General features: G+C 43.9%; 1 protein-coding gene across 1 annotated transcript in view; it reads right to left on the minus strand.

Annotated features, from left to right (window-relative positions):
• Positions 1-2,069: 2,069 nt before the first annotated feature.
• Positions 2,070-24,323, minus strand: part of YTHDF2 (YTH N6-methyladenosine RNA binding protein 2) — a 221,653-nt gene continuing 199,399 nt past the window's right edge. Inside the window, exon 6 of the mRNA XM_044059983.1 lies at positions 2,070-2,846. Coding sequence (XP_043915918.1) covers positions 2,823-2,846 — 24 coding nt within the window. The 3' untranslated portion in view covers positions 2,070-2,822. The remainder of the gene's footprint in view (positions 2,847-24,323) is intronic.

Consider the following 24,323-nt stretch of genomic DNA (forward strand, 5'->3'; position numbering starts at 1 on the left):
TCCCTGTCCGAGGGGGTGGGATTCTTAGCTGTGGTTTTTATTCCTTTAGGCCCTTGGGAGATTACCTCTGGGTCAGGAGTCGGATTCTTGACAAGAAATGGACGAGTCAGGGACTCTAATACCAGTCAGGTGTAAAGGTATTGGGAGTTGGACTGGATTCCATAAAGTCATCATCCAGAACAGGAGGGATAGCCAAGGATCTGTGCTGTGGAAAATATAAAAATTTCCGAGTCTTTTTGGACAGAGGATAATCCTGGCATTCCCAATGGAAGTGTTCTCAAAGTATGTAGGGTTTCACCAAAAGAAAAATCCTCTGGAGGAGAGGCAGAAGGAATGGATTCCTCTGCATCTGAATCCTCAAACGGATAAGGGCATGTCTTCATAATCATACCTCCTAGTCAGAACTCTTGGTCCGATAAAGCTGCTGGGGACAAGTCTCTTAGTAGGGAAAGGCTGGCTTCCCCTAATCAGCATAAGGTCTTCTGCTATTTTAAGCATCTGTGATTGCGGCAAGGAAGCAAGCGCGCGAGTTAGGGTCTTTTAGGTGCAGCTCATACTCTGGGCCTTAGAAACTCAGTAGTTTTAGAAAGAAAAGACAGTCTGCTTGTGCCAAATATTGGTAGTGCGAAGAACTTCCTCAGAAGCTGGTGCTTGCACAAGGGCTCAAGACCCATCCAAGGTAGACATCCGCAGGTTCCGTAGTCAAACTGGAGTCTGTAGCGGCCTGAAAATCCATCAATGCGGGCATCAGGGGCTGCGAAAGCACCTCTGGGTACCGGCGAACTGGCGACTAGCTAAACGGAAGCATGGTAGTCAGTTTTGGACCTGTGTGGTCTGTCTCTATCCTTGCGTTGTTTCAGAAGATCAGTAGTCGGATGGCTTATCGAAGCAATTTCAGAATATGGAGATAGAGAGCAAAAGTACTTTGCTACAATAAAGGTCCTAACAAATAGTTCGGGCGTTGAACAAAGCACACAACCAGCACAGAGGGATGTCATGGTCTGGGCCTAAACAGGTGACGCAGTAAGAATTGAAATCTGTGTAGTATTTGCTTTCCACAGGCGAAACAATTGATCCCCAACAGGGTACTAAGCTTTAGAAGACTTCAACTTTAATTCCGGAAATGAAACCTCTGGTAACTGCCGACTGGCACTCGTGCAAATTGCTTCTGCTTCAGGCTCCTCGGCAAGAAGGACTTATTTAATTGTGTCGGCTACCTGTTTTTATACCACTGACTACCTGACATCAGTCCTGGAGCGACAGCAACAGACGCAGAAATACTAAGCCTCTGGTTCTCGGGCCGACTGAGGGCTACCCCTGGCAGGATAACTCAAAGTGGGATGACTGCAACAGTGAAACACTAAGAACATCTGTGCAACCAAAGACCTTAGATTCAAATTCTATTATACCTGCACACTACAATTCACATTAAAAAATGTACAGTAATCTGATTTTCACTTTACCTACACCATCTTATCCTCATGCCGACATAGCTTCCTCAAGACTATTGCCAGCATCTCACAAAGCTAGACTTCAGTTCTCACTTCAGATCAAAACAATGAGGAATTTTCCTACCAGCTGTTTAAAGTCGGTCAGTTTTCAAATTCATACTTTCCTTTGAAGAGTCAAGCCAGTAATGATGCTATGAACTTTTAAAATTAGGAATCAACAGCTTTTAACATTACTAAGTAAACTAACCATTCCTACAACTGATACAGCTATCTCAAAACTAAACTTGAAAAATAATGCTAAAGAAAATATTCAGAGAAAAAATATCCCAGTGGACAGCATGCAATGAAAGCTTGTTTATTTATCAGTTTATTTGTTTTTATAGTCTGTAGTGCATGCTTGCTGCTTTTCTACCACTGGCTAGAAAATAAAAAAGGTACCCCCCCCACCCATCCAAAAATTAAAAAAAAGAAAGAAAAAAAACATTAGGCACTTGCCACATAAGTTACCACAAACAGAAATGCACAATTTCTGTCACATTCATTGAACATAGTTCCAAAACTGAACGTCCTGCAGGATGTTTGTATACATCAGGATAAAAACTAAACCCCACACCTGAATGCTGCTGAACAGGATATCACATTTATTACGTAGCAGTGATTCATGATGAAAAGAAAGGCAATGCCATGTCTTCAATGACTTCAAACTTTGCTGGACAGGAAAGGAGTGGGGAAAAATAACAGTTCCAAACAAATAAACTACAGTTTACTTTCCAGGTTCAGTCCTGTATAAACAGAAGGCTTTTTTCTTTAATATGGTTTGCCACTTTAAATCAAAACAGACAGACTTCATCTGCAATCTGTGATGCAAGGTTAAAAATTCTCAGACTCCAATCACGTGACGTTTTTTTAGTAGCAAGGGGCAAGAGATGAGCAACACTTGAGACAAGATTTGCAGACACCGTTTGAATTGCTCCTAATGAGTCAGATTCTTCATAAAATGCCACTCTAAGCTGGGAAACAATGTTTGGCCATTCCACGCTAGATGAAAAGGTACAACTTGGTGTTTTACGTGCAAAAGTTCAAGATAAGGTTTACGTCACTGACGGACCATAAAACCCAAAAACTCAATAAAAAGAAATGAGAAAGTTTACGCTTGGAAATCACAACCAAAGCTGAAAGAAACGGAACATTTTTTTCACCTATATTTAACTATTTTTTTGTAGTCCTATGGATTTCATAAAGTTCCAATACCTTTTATAACTACAAGTTTTGAAAGTCTGTAAAGTCAGTGAAATTAAGAAAAGTTTTTTTTGTTTTCTTCCAAAGATCCAGTCATACTAGGATACAACTGCTGAAAAGAGCTGAAGTCCTTTACTTGACACGTCCTTGGCGTTCCTAGAAATAAAAAATTTCATACATTTAAAAGCAGCATAAATATTCACTGAACATATTTTGCAAACATCCATAATTTTTGGGGATAGAGTGGTTAAGAATAGGTTACAGTCAAACTTGCATTTAATAAAGCTACCACCAGTGGTGTAAACTGTTAAAAATCAGACTTGCAACTATGTCACAGCTAGACTCTATCAATTTAACACAAGTTGATACATTCAATCATTAAATGGACCACATCCGAGCAGCTAGAGCACAGGGAAGCAAAATCATTAATCACATTGCCCATAAAAGATGAACAGAGAAAATGTTACATTGTGGAAATGTTGAGCACTACTGGTTCTACCCATACAAATCTTACTGTCAACTACAGCATGCAAGAAATTACACTGTATGCCACAAAAAAATATGCTGGACTGATTACTCAGCACCTGCCAACATTTTCCAAGATTCTCCATATACTAGTCATTTCACAGAAAACATGCCTTAAGCATACATATTACCATGCATAGAAAATGGAAATAATGGTGTATTATTGTTAACTTGAGTGACCCCCCCCCCCAGCCCCAAAAAAGAAAACTAGGGAGGAAAACACGTTTACATGGGATATGCATTTTATTTTGATGTGCACAAATCTGTTAGCTGTCACTTACCTAACCTTTCACGACCACTCAAGGACACTGTTGTAATTTACACTTCCAAGCTTCTACTGGTCAGGTTTATTACCCCCCCCCCCCAAAAAAAAAAAGCACATACAAGCTTTCAAATATCCACAATCAGGCATTTCTTAAATGTTTTCAGCATATCAGTACTTCATACCTCATTTAGCTGCAGAACTGATCAGAAGCTTGCTACCATGTCTAAAGTGCACTGCTAATTACAACTGTAAGCATATAACTAATGCAATACTACAAAGAGAATACAAACTTAAGATTTGTCTGAGGAACGGCACATTTCTGTACAAAGCACTTAAGATTTAATGTCCTACAACACACTGAAAATTGTTATGGGGTAGTGACCAATAAACATCACGAATGGCAAGCACCAGTTAGCTAGTGCTGACAGTTTTAATATATGGCTAAAATGAGTGATATAATTTATGCTTGACACAGAGCTTTATGAAGTGCCATAATTCTAAGGTACAACTAGAGATAGTCTTTACACTTGTCATATCGAAGTTGGCAGACTTTACATTAAAAGCAGCTTCAGTGGTTAGGAAAAGCTGACATGTTGTATAATATTTCATCCCACTCCAACTAATGTGACTTGAGATCAAGCCCCCTCGTGGATCTGATCCATCAGATTTAGTGCTCCAGCCTTGAATCCAAGTTTTGTACCCATAACACCTTGCTCCTCCCAGAGGAGCAGAAGTGCACTTGCACTACCACTGATCCAGAAAAAAAAAGGTCCTCCAGAATGGCCAAGGGATGGAGGATAGTCTGCCTTATCACACAGACTGGGATGAAAGGATAGTATAGCTGTGCAACAGTTGTTCATTTCACTGCTGCAGTAGTACTACCTATTCAGGTTACAACCTGCCAAACATAAAGCCAACCAGTTTCCAAAGCTTCAGGCCAACTTCCACACTGTCCAGGAACTTGAACTGAGCTGTATGAGTGGCAAGCCCTTCACAGCTTTCAGGGCATGGCCTCCCTTTCTGTTGACAAGAGGACAATGCTAGGATTAAAAAACGTCCACACTGTGGCATAATACACACCAAAAGGGTGGTGAGGGGGTGAAAGAAGAGGCAGTTACAGCAATGATCATTTGGACATACTGTTATGGTAAGTTTACTGTACTACGTTTATCATTCTGTTCACTGCTGTAGTAGCCTTTGCTACACAAGTAAAGTACAGTTTTGTACCTACCATAAATGTAGATGTCCGATAGGAATGCATCTGCAGTCCTTACAAATGGGTTGTCCTGTCGTCAGGCAGCCCATTGGTCGGCCGGATTCCAAAGTCTGGGTCCGGCTTCGGCTGGTGTCGCACTTCACCCGTCATCGCTGCAGTTTTTCGGGTATAAAGGCATCAGCCGACGCCATTTTCCTCAGTGTTTCTTGCCCCAGATGCCAGGTGCCCTCTTGGATGGCTAAATTTGGATAAATGCCAAGGTTTCCAAACAGAGAGCAAACACATAAAATAAGCATGTATGTACATATATACAAACAAATACACCATAATAGATCCCCCCCAAGCTAGCTGAAGGATGGCAAATACCCTATGAGTACCTCAGAGGGGAAGGCGGGTGGGTAATCCTGACTGCAGATGCATTCCTATCTGACATCTACATTTATGGTAGGTACAAAACTGTACTATGTCCTTCAAGGATGCATCTGCAGTCCTTACAAATGGGTAGAATACCATAGCTAAACAAGGGGAGGAGGAAAAGAGTAGAGATTATGGTGTAGCTAGGATCCCTTGCAAAACAGCAGTGGCAAAACCTGCTCGGGATCTAGAGTATAAAGGTAAATTGTAATGCTTGGCAAATGTATGCACGGAGGTCCAAGTAGCAGCCTCTATAATGTCCTTGGTAGCCACTCCTCGTAAGAAAGCTGTGGTAGTGGCTGTAGCCCTTGTGGAGTGAGGCCTGATGTTCTCTGGAGTTTTCTTTCCATGGTAGGAGTAACAAAATCTAATGCAATTTCCTATCCATTTGGAGATTGTTTTGAAATTGGCTTTCCTTCCTTTCCTGTGGCATATGCTACCAGAAGCTGGTCAGTTTTTCTATTGGACTTGGTCCTGTCCAGGTAGTAGCGTAATTGTCTATGTACATCCAAGGTATGCAAGAGTCTCTCCCCTGTTCTTTGGGTTTGGGAAGAATGTAGGTAGGTGGATAGCCTGATTTAATGACACTCTGGATACCACCTTAGGCATAAATGTAGGATTTGTTCTCATGGACACTATCGATGGAAGATCAGGAAGGGTTGCACTGCCATTAATGCCTGTAGTTCAGAGACCCTTCTTGCTGAAGTTATTGCCAGCAGGAAAGCAGTCTTCCAGGATAAGTATTGTAATTCTGCTGTTGCTGCTGGTTCGAAAGGGGGAAGTGTCAATTTTTCTAGCACAAAGTTCCCCATGCTGGCAATGGTGGTTTCCTGGGAGGTTTTACATTTTTAATTCCTCTCAGAAACTGTCTGAGCAGAGGATGAGAGAAGACAGGATCCAAGCTGTATTCTGCTGAAATAGCTGATGCATGTATCTTGATGGAAGATTAGGACAGGCCTGCATGGAAGAGCTCTGCCAAGTACTCCAGGATGTTGGCTATGTTTTTACCAGTGTCACATATCTTCTCCCTTTGCAGTACTCCAAATGAGATATCTTTTCCATTTTGCTGCATAATTCTTTCTTGTTGAAGGTCTACGAGCCTCCAGGATTATGTCTTTAACCCTTTGGGATAAATTTGGGTTAATTGCTGTTATGTAATGTTCCAGGCAGTTAGCTGCAGAGTTTTCAGGTTTGGATGCAGGATGTTGTAGTTGTTCTGTGTTAACAGCAATGGGATCAGGGGTAGTGTCCATATTTGTTCCTGAGACATGCTCCTCAGCAATGGGTACCAATGTTGTCTTGGCCAGTCTGGAGCTATCAGAATGATCCTTGGACGGTCCTCTTTGATCTTCAGAAGCACCTTGTGCATCAAAGGAAGTGGTGGGAATGCGTATGCTGTCAGGTTTTTCCAACTGAAAGATAGGGAGTCCACCTTCCAAGCAAGTGGGTGGTACGTCCTTGTGCAGAATGTCTTTATCTGGTGATTGAGTGGGGATGCAAACAAGTCTATTTGTGGTAATCCCCATTCTCTTGTGATGGCTTTGAAGATGTCCGGATGCAGCATCCATTCGTGGGCATCTGTGGTAGTTCTGCTTAATATGTCTGCTAGAATGTTTTCTTTTCCCGGTACAAAAATTGCTTGTAACTGAATGTTGTAGCTCAGAGCCACATCCCATAGGTCCAGTGCCAGCCGGCATAGAGGATATGAGTGTGTGCCTCCCTGTTTGTTGATGTACCACATAACTGTGGTGTTGTCTGTCCTTATCAACTGACCTTCTCGGAGAAATGGTCTGAATGACTGGATTGCCAATTTTACTGCCAGCATTTCATTTAGATTTATGTGTAGGCGCAGCTGGTCTTGAGTCCATAAGCCTTGTATGCACTTGCCCAGCATCATGTGTGCCCCCCAACCGAGGTCTGAGGCATCTGTCGTGATGGTTTGGCTTGGTTGACTGTTGCAGAAGGACAATCCTGTGTTTGATTGACAGGCCTGAGCCCACCATAGGAACTCTTGCTTCAGGCATGGGATTATTGGAATTTTGGTTTCTAGGCTGTGCTTGTGTTGGGACCACAAATTCTTTAGGTACCACTGTAGCTTTCTCATATGCATTCTGGCATGAGGGACCAGAATTATGCAGGATGCCATGAAGCCTAGGGCTTGCAGTACTTTTCTTGCAGTTAGATGGTTCTGCTTTGTTAGAGAGGTAGTTGCTCTTTCTTTTCTGCAGTTAGGAATGCCATTTGTTTTGATGTGTCCAGCTCTGCACCCAGAAAGGTTATTCTTTGGGATGGAATCAGCCTTGACTTTTTTATATTGACTGTATATCCCAGGGCTTGCAGCAGGTAAATGACTCTTTGTAAGTCTTCTGTTAGCTTGCTTTTGTTGTCTGCTTGTATCAGGCAGTCGTCCAGGTAGGGATAAATTTGGATCCCCTGAAGTCTGCAATGAGCAATTACTGATGCCAGGCATTTCGTGAACACTCTGGGCGCAGTAGATAAGCCAAAGGGCAATGCTGAAAATTGATAATGCTCTGATCCTGCAAGAAATCTGAGGTATCTTCTGCAAATTGGTCGTATGGGGACGTGAAGGTATGCCTCTGAGATCTAGAGTTACCAACCAAGACTCCTTGCCCAGCATGGTAAGAAGCTGCTGTAGGGTCAGCATTTTGAATTTTGGAACAATGAGGAATGTGTTTAAAGCGGATAGGTCTAGAATGGGTCTCCATTTGTTTTCTTTTCTTGGTACCAGGAAGAGTCTGGAGTAAAATCCCTTTCCTTGCTCCAGAGATGGTACCTTTTCCACAGCTCTCATTTTTAATAGCTGAAATATTTGCTTTAGAGCTTCTGCCCTTTGAGTAGGTGGTAGGTTTGGCATTCCTCTCTTTCCTGGTAGAGTATGGAAATGGAACCTGTAACCTTGGTCTATACTTTGCAAAATCCATTTTTCCCTTGTGATGCAATGCCAGTTCTTTGAAAATAAGGTTAATATTCCGCCTAAGGGTGCTTCTAGTTGTTCCCTGGTAGGCGGTGCAACTGCCAAGTCACTGTGATTGAGTTGTTGTAGTGGTGGTGGCTGCGTCCGTGCCTCGCTGGTTGTTGCCTTGCCACTGGCGTCCCCTGTAGGCACCCCTGGATTGGTTTCTGCCTCTAGAACGCCTATTCCTGCCTCTGTCTTAGAGGAGTCCGGAAAATACCAATTCTTGGAGGGCCAGTTCCTGCTAAACCTTGGAGGTTGAACCTGTAAGAAATCTTTCACTGTTTGTACAGATTTCACCTTCTCTTCCATCTTTAGTACTTGCTGTGCAGGGGAACCAAATAAGTTGACCTTGTCCATGGGTGCATCCAAAAGCTTTGATTTGACATGGTCTGGTAATGCCTGTTCTTTCAACCATGCATGTCTCCTGATAACTGTGCCAGTCATGGCTGATCTAAAGGAAGCCTCCAGTGCATCAGCCACATTTTAAAGAATGGTTACTAACCTGCTGTATGTTATGTACCATTTCCTGAACATATTTTTTATCTAAAGATTCTTCAGAGGACAGCTTTTTAGTTAACTGGTCAAGCATAAACTCTTGATATTGAATCATATGAAATTGGCAGTTCAAAGCTCTAGCTGACAAAGTAGCAGAAGTGTAAACTTTTTTACCCCATCTCTCTAAGGACCTGGATTCCCTTTCAGAGGGGAGGGGGTTTTTAGTAGAAGTAGCTGCTACAGCTTTAGGGCCCTGGGAGATAGTCTCTGGATCTGCAAAAGGAGCCTTGTATCTGGATCTGCAAAAGGAGCCTTGTATAAATGGTGATGAGTGTCCGGGACCCTGTAGAACCTATCGGGCTTAGCAGGAGCCGGAGGTAATGAATCAGGAGCAGTGCAAGCATCATTAAATGCATCATCTACAACAGAAAGAACTGGAGGTATAGCTAAAGGCCTATGTTGTGGCAAATGTAGAAAGGTTCTAAGCCTTTTTCTGGAGTCTGAGAAATCTTGGCCCTGCCACTGAAATTGTTCCCTCATAGCATGCAAGGTTTCCCCAAAGGAAAATTCCTCAGGTGGAGAGGCTGAAGGAATGGACTCTTCAGCATCAGAGTCTTCGTAAGGGGAATAAGGAGCCTCAGGAGGGTCTGTATGTTGAGTCATCAGAGGAATCATCTGTGGATACTGGCTCAGGGGGCTCTGCTCTAGGCCTCTTTTCTGGAGGTGGGAGACAGGTCCTGTCTGGATGAGGCTGGGATCCACGGATTAAAAAAATTAGATCCTCAGCCAAAGAAAGCATATGGGAGCTGGTGCTGGGCCTGTGTGAGGGGGGTTTGGCAGGCACTGTTTTTGAAGTTTTGGCTGCTTTAGCCCTGGCAAAGGCCTTAATAGACATGGCTGCAGGAGGCCTAGCAGTTCCACGTGCAGGGGTTGAAATATCCAGGGGAATAGTGTCTGATAATTCCTGAGAAACCGCAACAGAAGGTTGGATTTCAGAAGCCGATGCTACCAGGTTAGAGGAGGCCTCGGTAGAAGGCATGGCTTCGGCTGAAGAAAGAACCGCTTGCTCAGTTTCGGCCGAAACTGAGACACTCGCGGTTTGCTTAATCGTGGTTTCGGCCGAAACCACGGACCGCGAGTGTCGGTCCTTTTCTTTGCGTTTTTTGGTAATTTGCATTGGAGGATCAGACGGCATAATATAGGCAAAATCTTGCGGTTTTTGGTAATTTGCGTTGGAGGATCCGACGGCATAATATAGGCAAAATCAGAGCCGAAAATCTGTTCAGCGAATTCCGACCGACGTCTAAGCGTCCGTCGGTTAAAAGAAGCACAGGCTAGACAAGCTGCTACGTCGTGGTCTGGGCCTAAACAATGTATACACTAGGAGTGGAAATCTTTATGAGGTATTTGTTTCCCACAAGATAAACAGTTATTCACTTTCTCTGACATCGGCTGAGGCAAGAAAGAGTCCAACGGGGTACTTGGCTTTTTAGAAGTCTTCAAAGTAGTATTCGGTAGTAGTGATCTCTGGATCTGACCGACCGGCACTTGCGAACAGCTTCCGCTTCGGGCGCCACACGGCAAGAAAGACGGAGGAAAATGGCGTCGGCTGATGCCTTTATACCCGAAAAACTGCAGTGATTACGTCGGGTGAAGTGCGACACCAGCCGAAGCCGGACCCAGACTTTGGAATCCGGCCGACCGATGGGCTGCCCGACAGGACAACCCATTTGTAAGGACTGCAGATGCATCCTTGAAGGACATCAGCTTACATCTAGGAGGTGGAAGAGTCAAGAAACCCCTGGAGAATGGTCCTAGAGAAGAAATTAAGCTTACAGTGCACTATAAAGTATATACAGAGGACCACACAGCAGTGTTTATAATACTATAATCCAACCCTCTCCAAAAAACACTGAAGCCAAGGTCCTCAGGGTGGGGCCTCCACTCAGTCAAACATTTGCAGTGGAAACAAGTATCCAGTGTCCAATTTGGAGGTTGAGGAATTGCCCCCTGGGTGGGAGGAATTTCCTTCCACTGCAATCTCTAACCTTGGGCCAAACCATTTGTCCAAAACAACTGTCAGAGACTTTCTGGGATAAGAGAGGAACTGGGGTGGGAGTGCAAGTCTCTTGCATAGTCAGACATAAGTCTTTGGTTTTGGGAGGTATGGGGCTTACTTACGGGTCACACCTTGCCATTTCTTTTTAGAAGTCTTTTTGCCTGCATTTTGTGGAGACTTGTTTGCCAAAATTATAAGAGTTAAAGGATCCCTTAGAAAACTTGGAAAACAGGATCAGCCCCTCTTTCACCACCTCTGTAGCAGGAGAAAGAAGCAATCTCTATCCAAGGGGAAATTTTAAATCACATTTGTCAATGAGGTTGAGAACGCAGCCATGCAACCTCCTCAAAAACAGTGCCACTACCCTGACAGTAGTAATCACACATACGAGTAGTGACCCATGCAATAGAAAAAACTGAATTCAAGGATTTTTTTTTCCTGACAAGAAGGCTCTGCAAATAAAACATTCCTCATACTTTCACAATTAGAACAATTTTAACATGAGAGTCTGATGAATTCAGAAAACAAGTTAGAAATACGCACTTCTCCCCAAAAATTGTCAATTTTCCCATACTTAAGAGTAGAAATTAAGCATTTTAAAGTTGATGACAAGTCAGGTTTGGAATCATGTATAAAAACTTGGGACTTTATACATCCTTCAGCTACAGATGGGCTAAAGGGCAGGAGGCTTGGTCAGCAAGCAAGGGGCAAAAAGCTAGCAAATAAGTGTAGTACTTCAAATGTCTGAAGTTCAGCTGATGGGCTCCTGGTCCCAGCAGATTCTGCCAACTACTGCAGCAATCTGACTACAGTGAGTTGCTCACAGCTGTTGCCCACTGTAGGCAGTACTAAAGAGACTACTGGTGCAAATCACCAGGCATACAGCTGGGAAAGAGGTTAAGAACATGTCCTAGTGGATGGCAACAATCTGACCTCAATGATTGCCTGGCTTGCATCGGACGTGTGGCCTGAGATCCATGTGGTTATTCCATAAATATCCTGAATTTCTGAAAATGCTGCACCTTTGGTAGTGTGACCTAGCAGACACCTTATATACTTGACCAACCAGTTGCAGATGGCTGGCTTTCAGACTGCAACTCCTTGCTCTTCATGTAGAGTAACGAGTTCACATGCACAATGTCCTAATAAACTGTCCAAATTGCAGTGGACATCCAGAGGGTGCAAGAAATAACTATACTCAGGAAGTTAAGGAATAGAGGGTAGGTAAAAAGCGGAGTGCCCTTCCCACTCTTGCTGGTTTGACTTCACCTTCCCTGGTAAGTTTGGGCACTTCAATCTCTGGTGGTAAGTTTGGGCACTTCAATCTCTGGGGGCAAGAACTAAAGTGGAAGCAGCATACTTGAGGCAACACCACAAAAGTACAGTTTTGTACCTACCATAAATGTAGATGTCCGAACTGGATAGCATCTGCAGTCATAACTGGGTTGTCCTGTCGTCAGGCAGCCCTGCAGTCGGCCGGATTCCAAAGTCCGGGTCCGGCTTCGGCTGATGTCGCACTCCACCCGACATCATCACTGCTGGTCTTCGGGTATAAAAGCATCAGCCGACGCCATTTTCCTCTGTTTCTTGCCCCAGATGCCAGTAGCCCTCTTGCAGGCTAAAATTTGGATAGATGCCAATGTTTCCAAATAGATAGAGGTAAACACAACAATAAGCATGTATGTACATATATACAAACAAATACACCATAAAAGACTCCCCCCCAACAGCTAGCTATTAAGAGGGTAGACACCCTAGGAGTACCACAGAGGGGAAGGAGGGAGGGTAATCCTGACTGCAGATGCTATCCAGTTCGGACATCTACATTTATGGTAGGTACAAAACTGTACTATGTCCTTCATGGATGCATCTGCAGTCATAACAACTGGGTAGAATACCATAGCCAACTAGGGGAGGAGGATAAAAGTAGATTATGGTGTGTTTAGGATCCCTTGCAGTACAGCAGTGGCAAACCCTGCTCGGGATCTGGAATATAGAGGCAAATTATAATGCTTGGCAAATGTATGCACGGAGGTCCAAGTAGCCGCCTCAATAATGTCTTTGGTTGCCACTCCTCGTAAGAAGGCTGTGGTAGTGGCTGTTGCCCTTGTAGAATGAGGTCTTATGTTCTGTGGAATTGGTTTTCCATGGAAGGAGTAACAGTATCGTATGCAATTTCCTATCCATTTGGAGATTGTCTGTTTGGAAATAGCTTTTCCTTCCCTTCCTGTTGCATAGGCTACAAAAGTTGGTCAGTCTTTCTGCTATTTTTGTTCTGTCCAAGTAGTAGCGTAGCTGTCTATGTACATCCAAGGTATGCAGTATTCTTTCCCTCTGTTTTGTGGGTTGGGAAAGAAGGTAGGTAGGTGGATTGCCTGGTTTAAAGACACTCTGGATACCACCTTGGGCATAAATGTAGGATTAGTCCTCATGGACACTATCTTGGTGGAAGATTAGGAAGGGTTGCACTGCCATTAAGGCCTGTAGTTCTGAAACCCTCCTTGCTGAAGTAATTGCCAGTAGGAAAGCAGTTTTCCATGACAGGTGTTGTAGGTCTGCTGTTGCTGCTGGTTCAAAGGGTGATAGTGTCAACTTTTCTAGCACAAAGTTTAAATCCCAAGCTGGTAATGGTGGTTTCCTTGGAGGTTTTACATTCTTGATTCCTCTGAGGAACTGCCTGAGCAAAGGGTGCTTAAAAACAGGTGGATCAAAGCTGTATTCTGCTGAAATAGCTGATGCATGTATCTTGATGGAGGAGTAGGACAGGCCTGAATGAAGAAGTTCGCCAGATACTCCAGAATGTTAGGCATATCTATGTTTGAAACATCTTTTCCTCTTTCCGTACTCCAAATGACAAACCTTTTCCATTTTCCAGCATAGTTCCTTCTTGTTGAAGGTCTGCGTGCTTCAAGAATAATGTCTTTAACTCTTTGGGAAAGTTCTGGATTAGCTGCTGCTATGTGATGTTCCATGCAGTCAGTTGCAACGTTTTTAGGTTTGGATGTATGATGCTGTAGTTGTTCTGAGTTAACATCAAAGGCATCAGGGGTATTGGCCACATATTGTTCCGAGACATGCTCCTCCGTAGTGGGTACCAGTATTGTCTTGGCCAGTTTGGAGCTATCAGGATTATCTTTGGACGTTCTTCCTTGATTTTTAGTAGTACCTTGTGTATCAAAGGAAGAGGTGGGAATGCATATGCTGTTAGGCCTTTCCAGTTGAAGGAGAGCGAGTCCACTTTCCATGCTAGTGGGTGGAATGTCCTTGTGCAGAATTTTTTGAGCTGGTGATTGAGAGGTGATGCGAATAGGTCTATCTGTGGCATTCCCCATTTCTTTGAGATGGTCTTGAAGATGTCCGGGTGCAGCTTCCATTCGTGGGCATCCGAAGTGGTTCTGCTTAATGTGTCTGCTAGAGTATTGTCTTTCCCCGGTACAAATATTGCCTGTAACTGGATGTTGTAGCTGAGTGCCAGGGTCCACAGCTCCAAGGTCATTCTGCATAGGGGGTATGAATGAGTGCCTCCCTGTTTGTTCATGTACCACATGACTGTGGTGTTGACTGTCCTTATCAACTGGCCCTCTGAGAAATGGTTTGAACTTTTGGATTGCCAGTTTTACTGCCAGCATTTCTTTTAGATTGATGTGCAGGTGAAGTTGATCCTGTGTCCACAATCCTTGCACGCATTTGTCCAGCATGTGGGCCCCCCATCCTAGGTCTGAAGCGTCTGTTGTGATGGTCTGGCTTGCTTGACATCTGCGAAAGGGTAGGCCTGGGTTTGACTGGCATATGCCTGAGCCCACCATAGGAACTCCTGTTTTAAGCATGGAATTAGTGGGATTTCTGTTTCTAGACTGTGTCTGTGTTGGGACCATAAATTCTTTAGGTACCACTGTAGTTTCCTCATATGTAGTCTGGCAAATGGAACCAAGATTATGCATGCCATGAAGCCCAAGGCCTGCAGAACTTTTCTTGCTGTTAACTTGTTCAGTTTTGTTAGTGCCAAGAAGTAAAGAGGAAGTTCTTTTTGTTTTTCTGTAGTCAGGAATGCCATTTGTTTTACTGTGTCCAATTCAGCCCAAGAATGTCCTTGTTTGGGATGGTATCAGCCTTGACTTTTGTAAATTGACTGTGTATCCCAGTGCTTGTAGCAAGTAAATGACCCTTTGTAAATCTGTTGTCAGCTTGCTTTTGTTGTCCCCTTGTAGCAGGCAGTCGTCCAGGTATGGGTAAATTTGAATTCCCTGTAGTCTGCAATGGGCGATTACTGATGCCAGGCATTTTGTGAATACTCTGGGCGCAGTAGATAAGCCAAAGGGCAATGCTGAGAATTGATATTGCTCTGATCCTGCAAGAAATCTGAGGTATCTTCTGCAGATTGGTCGAATGGGGACGTGCAGGTATGCCTCCTTGAGATCTAGAGTTACCAGCCAAGACTCCTTGCCCAGCATGGGAAGAAGTTGCTGTAGGGTCAGCATTTTGAATTTTGGGACAATGATGTATGTATTTAAGGTGGACAGGTCGAGAATTGGTCTCCAACTTTTTTCCTTTCTTGGAACTAGGAATAGTCTGGAATAGAACCCCTTTCCTTGCTCTGCTGTTGGCACTCTTTCCACAGCTCTCATGTTTGCTAACTCCATTATCTGGCGTAGAGCCTCTGTTTTTGATTTGGAGGTAGATTTGGCATTCCTCTTTTGACTGGTAAAGTGTGGAAGTGAAACCGTAACCTTGATCTATGGTTTGTAAAATCCACTTGTCTTTTGTTATGTAGTGCCAGTTCTTTGAAAATAAGGTTAACTTTCCGCCTAGAGGAGCTGCTATTTGTTCCCTGGTAGGCGGATTTAGGTTAAGTCACTGTGGTTGTGCTGATGTAGTGGCAGTGGCTGTGTCTGTGCCTCTGTTGTTACCTTGCCACTGTCGTCCTCTGTAGGCACCTCCTCTGGATTGGTTTCTGCCTCTGGAACATCTATTCCTGCCCTTTGAAATTTTGTGGAGTCAGGAAAGGACCAATTTTGGCAGGCCAGTTCCTGCTAAACCTTGGGGTTGAACCTGCAAGAAATCTTTAACAGTTTGAACAGATTTTGCCTTTTCTTCCATTTTCTTCATAACCTGCTGGGCAGGTGTACCAAACAAACTTGTCTTGTCCATAGGAGCATCTAGCAACTTAGCTTTAACATGATCCGGTAAAGCTTGTTCCTTTAGCCATGCATGCCTTCTTATCACTGTGCCTGTCATGGCTGATCTAAATGAAGCCTCCAGTGCATCATAGCCACATTTTAAGGAATGGTTGCTAACCTGTTGTATGTTATTTACCATCTCTAATACATATTTCTTATCAAGAGATTCATCAGTGGTTAGTTTTTAGTTAACTGATCAAGCATAAACTCTTGGTATTGTATCATGTGAAACTGACAGTTTAAAGCTCTAGCTGAGAGAGTAGCTGAAGTGTAGACCTTTTACCCCATCTGTCTAATGACCTTGCTTCCCTTTCAGAAGGAATAGGGTTTTAGCTGTGGTCGGCTACTGCCTTGGGACCCTGGGATATAGTTTCTGGGTCTGCAAGTGGGGCCTTGTAAAGGTGGTGATGAGTATCTGGCACCCTGTAAAATCTGTCTGGTTTGGCAGGGGCTGGGGTAAAGAATCTGGAGCGGAGCAAACATCATTGAAAGCATCATCCACCACAGAGAGAACAGGAGGTATAGCTAAGGGCCTGTGCTGTGGGAGGTGCAGAAAGGTCCTAAGTCTTTTCTGGAGTCTGAAAAATCCTGTTGCTGCCATTGGAACTGTTCTCGCATGGCATGCAAGGTTTCCCCAAAGGAGAATTCTTCTGGTGGGGAAGCAGCTGGAATGGATTCTTCAGCATCAGAATCTTCAAAATTGGAGAAGGGAGCCTCTGGCTGGTCAGTTATGTCTGATTCATCCGCAGAATCATCAGAAGACACTGGCTCAGGGGGCTCTGCCCTAGGTCTCTTCTCTGGGGGCTGAGAGGCCCTGTCTGGGTGAGATTGAGATCCTCTAATTAAAGAAATTAAATCTTCTGCCAAAGTAAGCATTTGAGAACTAGAAGAGGGCCTGGATGTGGGGGGTTTAACAGGCACTGTTTTAGTAGTCTTGGCTGCTTTAGCCCTGGCGAAGGCCTTAATGGACATGGCTGCTGGAGGCCTAGCAGCACCACGTGCTGGGGTAGAGACATCCAAGGGATGGTGTCTGATAAGTCAACCACCGTAGTGGGTAAAATTTCTGAGGTCGATTCAAGAGTTGTAGCAGGGGCCTCAGTTGTAGGAATAGGTTCAGCTGTACTTTGATCAGTTTTCTCGGTTTCGCCGAAACCGAGACACTCATGTTTGCTTAACCATGGTTTCGGCGAAACCGCGGACCGAGTGTCGGTCTTTATCTTTGCGGTTTTGGTAGATTGGGTAGTCGGAGGATCCGACGGCATAATGTACGCAAAATCAGAACCGAAAAACTGTTCTGCAAACTCCGACCGACGCCTAAGCGTTTGTCGGTTGAAAGAAGCACAGGCCGAACAGGCTGCTACGTCGTGGGCTGGGCCTAAACAAGGCAGACAGTAAGAGTGGAAATCTTTATGAGGTATTTGTTTCCCACAGGTTAAACAATTGTTAACTTTTCTGACATCGGCTGAGGCAAGAAATACTTAGCTTTAGAAGTCTTCGAAGTAGTATTCGGTAGAAGTAATCTCTGGATCCGACCGACCGGCACTTGCGAACAGCTTCTGCTTCGGGCGCCACGCGGCAAGAAAGACTGAGGAAAATGGCGTCGGCTGATGCTTTTATACCCGAAGACCAGCAGTGATGACGTCGGGTGGAGTGCGACATCAGCCGAAGCCGGACCCGGACTTTGGAATCCGGCCGACTGCAGGGCTGCCTGACGACAGGACAACCCAGTTGTTATGACTGCAGATGCATCCATGAAGGACATCTGCTATTTGACAGCGGTGACCATTGTGTTCTTAACTCTGGGATCCTGGCCTAGGAGGAATGGTCAATACGAGCTCATCCCAATCCTAGGATGCCTCTAAGAAAGTTAGAAGTTTTACTGCAACAGAGTTCCTGTTATATCCATTACATAATTGTTGAAGTCACCAGAACAGGAATGACTTTCGTACTCTTCCAAGTGGAAGGTAGCTGGTCAGGCTCTGGATCAGTGGAAGAGCCCCTGCAGAATGGCAAAGGCAAATCCCACCATGACTAAATTAAACATCCCATCTGTAGTGCCCGACTGCACAGAAGCCCACGCAACTTGCTCAATGCAATCTTGGTTAATCCCCATAAAGGCAGTGATAGCTGCTGTGCCCCTGGCAGAATTAAATCTGATCAATCCTTGTACCACCTTACTATAAAATCAAACAGCATATATATTTGCCTACCACTTTAAGTTTGCAAGCTAGTGGCTGAAAGGGAGAAAAATTCTCAAAGATTAATTTCAGAACCCAGGCAGGAGTGAATTCTTTTCCTTGGGGGAGGGGAGATGCCAAAGGTGCAGGATGCCTTTTAACTACTTCAAGAAGCCCAACTGTCAAGGGGGGAAATGGAATTCCAAAGGTAGGCAGGCTGTAAAGGCTTACTACTGATTTACCTGGTTGGAAGCATGCTTGGCTCAGACGGAAATAAACAGTAAACACTGCAGAAGCACCGATACAAACCCATGTAGATTCCAGTGACTGGTTTCTCCTCTGGCACCAAAGAACCTCTCCTTTAGCTAGATGAAAATTCCTTGTATTTGGCCTCTTCACTGTACTAACCATCTTCACAGGAAAAAGGTGCAGAAAGTACTCAAGTCATATCCTTTGGTGGATAACAAGAGTAACAATGACCCTGAGCTACAACAGGATGTTTACATGTTGGGCTAGCACTTGCTATCTCTACAGGACCAATGCTGCCTTGGACAGAAAAATTGGTATCCTCTCGTCCCCACTCCTTTTTCTGAATTCTCTGTACATTACGGCAGAAAAGCATATAGAAATACATTGCCAAATAAGGGATAAGGATCCCCTGCCCAAGTCTGTCCGTTGCTTTTGGATGGAATTTCTGCTGATCTGCTGCTGAGAAAGAGGTGCATCTCTGGCAACTACTTCTAAAGATGAAGACAATACATGTCCTTTATGTACATCTACTGTATTCTTATCAACTGTGGACCTCCTTATTTACAACCCTGGTTGAAAGCTTTGAGGGCAAGGCTCACGGCCCTTTTCTTTTGCACTGAAACCAGAGAGCCTTACTGTTGGAAAAGTCTATGATCAAGGTTTGGTTTAAAAGACAGTCTTAAAAAGGATAGTTTGATAACTACTTCATACTAACCACTCACCACTTCCAATTCATTGTTCCAGCAATGGAATTGTTTCCAACTGTTCACACTGCTGCCACATTAGTCAGAAACCAGTGCAACAAGTTGCATGACTGCAAGTGCAGCAGTCAGGAGTAACAAATGACCCAGAATTCACAGGAATTCTCAGCTCTTAATTTCTTCAGAAAACTAAGAAGCCCTTATTCTTTTACCAAAAATGGGCATGCAGAAGGGGTAGAGTTTGAACTAAAGCAATAAATTAACTCATGCCCACACTAACACAAGACGCATATTACGTTTTTTTTTTTTGACAGGAAATTGGGCAGCCACAGTGGTTAGCGTTGCCACCTCACAGCAAGAGGCTCCACGGTTCGATCCTCAGCTGGGGTGCCTTCTGTGTGGAGTCTGCAAGCCCTCCCTGTGGTCGCACGAGTTTCCTCCAGGTGCTCCAGTTTCCTCCCACATCTCAAAGACATGCTGTAAGTGGATTGGACACCAAATTGGCCCTTGGTGTGTGTGCCTTCTGTGGAAGCTTGGGCATTGGGCTGGCAATTCAACATCGTAAAACTGCCAGTCATGAGCAGACAGGTGATCTGCTGTGGCGATCCCTAACTGGGAAAAGCCGAAAGAATAAATTCTAAAGAAAAAACATTTGTCAGAACTCCTCCCTAGGGGCAGCACAGCTTTCTCGCTGAGAGGCATTCTCTGCCTTTTCTTCCAGGACTGAAAAAGTGGCTCTCCCTTACCTACCAAAAGCACTCCCAACAATTGCAGAGGTGGTTTCTAACCCCATTGCCGATGATGGCTATAAGGATTGGCTCCTGCTGGTGTAAAGAAAAAGATGAGTGATCTGAGGAACCAATTTTGGTCACAGCAGTGCCACTCATCTGTGGTTAAGGCACCAATAGCCTAGCAACAATAGATCAGACAACTTGTGAAAAAACTTCCCTATAAAACACAGTAAAGAGGCTGTTCAAAAGGAACTAGGATAAGTGGAAGTTGCACTGTAAATTCTTACTGGGTAGTGCCCACAACCCTCCTGGACATGGGTAGTAATTTCTAAACTGAATCTTTGGTATTAACTAGTATTCTACGGTATTACACTGGGATGAAACGGCGAGACTTAAATGACCTGGGTCAATAGCCTAGTAATCTCCTAGGATCCTGAAACTTCTACACACTTGTGTCTTTCAGATTTTCCCGGTAAGGGGGCGCCACAGCAGAACTCCGGTCCACTAATTATTGGCAGATTTTTACGTGCAGAGTTGCCGGCCCTGATGCACAACCTTCAACAAAGGTACGTCCATTCACGCACGTCTCCGCATAGAAGACGCTCTAGCTTAGAATCGAAGAGGACAGTCTTACTGTGCGGCGACTTCTATACACTTACTATGGCTACAAAATGTAAACACGTTTTACCACAGGAAGAAATGTAATAGTTTTGTGACGATTGGGGAGAGATGGGCAAAGGCTGCCAGCCTAGTCAAATAACATTTGATATACATTGCTGGCATTTGTAAATAAATGTAAAATACAGGCATGCTTTCTTGAGTGTAAGAATATTGTGAAATGTGGAACTGCAAAATGTGTGACAACATTGCACTCTACTGGCACAGTGAAGCATGTTGTGACCCTTTCATGTTAGAATTCTGCTCCAGTCTGGATGAAGGCTTCCTGCCCATTGTTTTAAGGCTAAAGTTTATGACCAGACTTTAGATGTGGAATGTGCTTTATTGCTCTAGTTTCTGTTAGACTATACATGTGAAATGTCTTCTATTGTATGTCTCAGACCAGGTATTATGATGAAATATAAATACTGGGAAAACCAGTCAAAAATGATGCAATTTGGGGGGCCTTAGAGACATGTTTGTTAGTAATGTTTAAATATTTCTGACGAGACTTCGAAGCATTTTGAGCTTTGATATCCAACTTATCAGCACTCTGCCTTGTGCTCACATGTAAATTTTAGCACTGTGATTTCTTGTAGAAAGTTAATTTTTAAAAATTAGGTATTCTTTGAAATCAGACCTGTCCTACTGTATTTTAAGTTTGTGTGATCTTAGATATCTCTGTGGTGTAGTAGCTTTGTCTTGTGTTTTAATTTATTAAATATTTTTAAAACCTACCTGTGGCTGGTTTGTGTAGAGAAGCAGAGTACATTGCATATTTGAGGTTATTGTAATAGGCCACACTAAAGTAAGCCTAGATGGTTAGTCATACTACCGTTGGACTATAATATTGCACAGTAATAACTGACACCCTTTTAATAGCAGATATTAGCTGGGTGGTGGCAGTAATTACTACCGTATGGTCTGGGTAAAGGGGAACAGCTGGAGAATGTCAGCCTTACCCAGAGCGTCTGTGAAGTTGTATAAATGTGTGCGTCTTGCGTCAGCTACTTGGGCAGGGACACAAAGCACTGGTTGGACAGAGTACTGGAGGTTTTAGCCTGCACAGCTAGGCTGAGACCTGTACCCTATAGGTGTGTCAGTGGGGAGTCTTATTGGGGACCTGGTGAGCAAGGCAACCAGCCCCAGACTGATCTCTGTGCACTTAAGGGAAATTGTACTTTACTGTTTGTATTAGTTATCCTTTTCTCTTCTATGAGACACCCTCCCTGGTGTGAGGATTGAGGCTCCTTGATTACTGGGCAAAGGCACGGTCGTCAGTTTTATTACCACAAAAGATAGAAGTAGCTACCATTAAAAGTTTACAAACAGGTCATTAAAGCCAGTTCATACCATAAAGTTTTACAGAATGTTTTGTTTTTATCCACGAGAACTTTGGTCCAGCACTGGAACTACATCAACTGACATCCTCAAAAGCCTGCACATTAGCAGCAGGAAGGCTCTAAACTGGTTTGTGCCCAAAGTTCACTTAAATCAACTCCAATCTAGCCAATAGTTTTGGCATGTGGACCCAGAAAGCTATGGAAGCTTGCAAGCTGCGATTTTCTTATCAGGATAATCTATAACCAATGCATCTTTATTCACAAGGATCACTTTCACAATGACTATCTGTACTGATGGCATATAGGAATAAAAACCTGTTAATGGCCTGTGACCATTGACTGGCAGCTTAGAAATGCAACTGTGCAGGCAGGGAAGGATAGGCATAAGCATCTTGTAAGCAGGATGCATGCTATGCAGCTCTTGAGAGCCCTACTGGAGGCTAAGATTCACAAAAACTAGCAGGCTGTGGCATGTTGCAGAGCTGAGAAGGCATGGATGCTCTACAGGCTCAGGGCAGACATGCCCACAAGCTACACTGCACAGCCCACCCAACTTGATGAAAATACGCTGTTCCCCGTGACAAGAGATGAGAATGGCTAAAGTTGTTCTCTCAAGGAGCAACAATTATTACAGCTTCACCTGCTAGGTCCTGCTCTGCAGTGCTGGCAAGTACAACCTTTGAGAGCATGCATATGGAAAGTTAGCATCTACATGTAGAGAACCTCCTGAGTCATACCAGGTAGCCTACTACAATTGGCAACTGAGGAGCCAGTGTTCAGCAGTAGTTGAATTACAAATATAAAATGCGCATCGAGATATTTTCTTCTTTGGAGTAATAGGACATTTAAGAATGCCACTGAGTTCCCTGGAGTCAAAGTGCACTTTGGCAGGCTGAGAGAAACTCGGAACATAAAAACATGAAACATACTCCACAGCACAGTTTAAAGTTATTTTGTAACTACTGCTCGGATATCGGATGTAGTCATCCCGATATACACTTTGAAGAAGTTAAGGTACATAATTTTAGCTCGAATCACCAAGTGCCTCAGGAATAAACATGGACAAACTGGTAGAATCAGTAGAAATGTCAGCCCTGACAGATTTCAATAAGCACTTCCAAGGTCCATCATTTGTTGCCTAGAAGAGCAAAATCTTGCGTCATCTGTGCCTTAGGGAACCCACTAATCACACCTTCCAGTAAAAGCATGTTCTATTAGAAGCCCTACTAGATCCTTCTGTTCTTGAGGGACAAGTGGGATACTTTGCATCCTGTGTAGTCTTGACATCTCTGGTGAAACATGTTAGTTGCTGGCAGAAAGTACAGCTGTGAACACTTACCATAAATGTAGATAGTTAAGAGTGTATTCACTGTTGCAGTCATCACACTTGAGTTATCTGCTTGCAGGTAGCCCTCAGTCGGCCCGAATACCAGAGTCTTGTGATTTTTTGTCAGATGCTGTCTCCTCTTCCATGAAGTCAGGTTGTCAGGGGTATAAGACATGCAGCAGACTCCATTATTTTTCTTGCCTCAGATGTCAGGAGCCCCCAAAATAGGAAGCAAATACATGGTGTAGAACACCTCCAGTAATGCCATAAGATATGGTCAAAATAAGGATAGGTTGGAAATAGAAAAGTCAGGGGGGTTGGAGGGAGAGTAGCCAGGACTGCAACAGTGACAGTCTAAAATCTACATTTATAGCAAGTGTACACAAACTGTACTATGTTCTTCCTGTTTCACTGTTGCAGTCACACTTGGGTTGATTCTCAAAGCTGAGGAAGGGTGGAGGCAGTCAAGTTATTGGGGCTGGCCAGCAGGCCTTTAAGACTGCTGTGACAAATCCAGCTCTAGATTTAGAAAAAAATAGGCAAGTGGTAATGCTAGGTGAAGGTGTGTACAAAAAGTACAGTTGTGTACACTTACCATAACTGTAGATGTTAGTGTATTCACTGTTGCAGTCATTACATTTGGGTAATCTGCTGGCAGGTTGCCCTCAGTCGGCCTGATTAACAAAGTCTTGGGTCCTGCGTCGGTTTCTGTCCCTTCTTCCATGACGTCAGGGGGAAAACACGTAGCAGAAGCCATATCAGTTTCTTGCCCCAGATGTTAGGTGCCCCCCATATAGGGAGGAAATAAAATTAAACACAAAAATATACCTCCAACCAAATACACCAAAAAGGCTTTTAAGCATAGTAAAAGACGTATATTAAGAAGGGGACTGGAGGGAGGGTAACCATGACTGCAACAGTGAATACACTAACATCTACATTTATGGTAAAGTGCACACAACTGTACTATGTTCTTAGTGTTTCACTGTTGCAGTCTTACATTTCGGTAGATTCCCAAAGCTATGGTTGGGAGGATGGATTTGTACAGCATTAGAACCAGCTATAAGGCCATGCAAGACAGCAGTGGCAAAGTCAGCTTTGGATTTAGAGAAAACTGGTAAATGATGCTTGGTGAAAGTATGTACTGAACTCCAGGTAACAGCTTCTAGAATATCCCTGGTAGGAACATCTCTGAGAAAGGCTGCAGAAGTAGATGCAGCCCTGGTGGAATGAGATCTGAGGCATAGGTTTTCCATGGTGCTTATAGCAGAAATGAATGCAATAGCTTATCCATTTAGAAATTGTTTGTTTTGAAATACC

Source organism: Protopterus annectens, chromosome 1.part2 (assembly GCF_019279795.1).
Source record: "Protopterus annectens isolate FY-2018-M chromosome 1.part2, PAN1.0, whole genome shotgun sequence".
NCBI classification, from domain to species: domain Eukaryota; kingdom Metazoa; phylum Chordata; order Ceratodontiformes; family Protopteridae; genus Protopterus; species Protopterus annectens.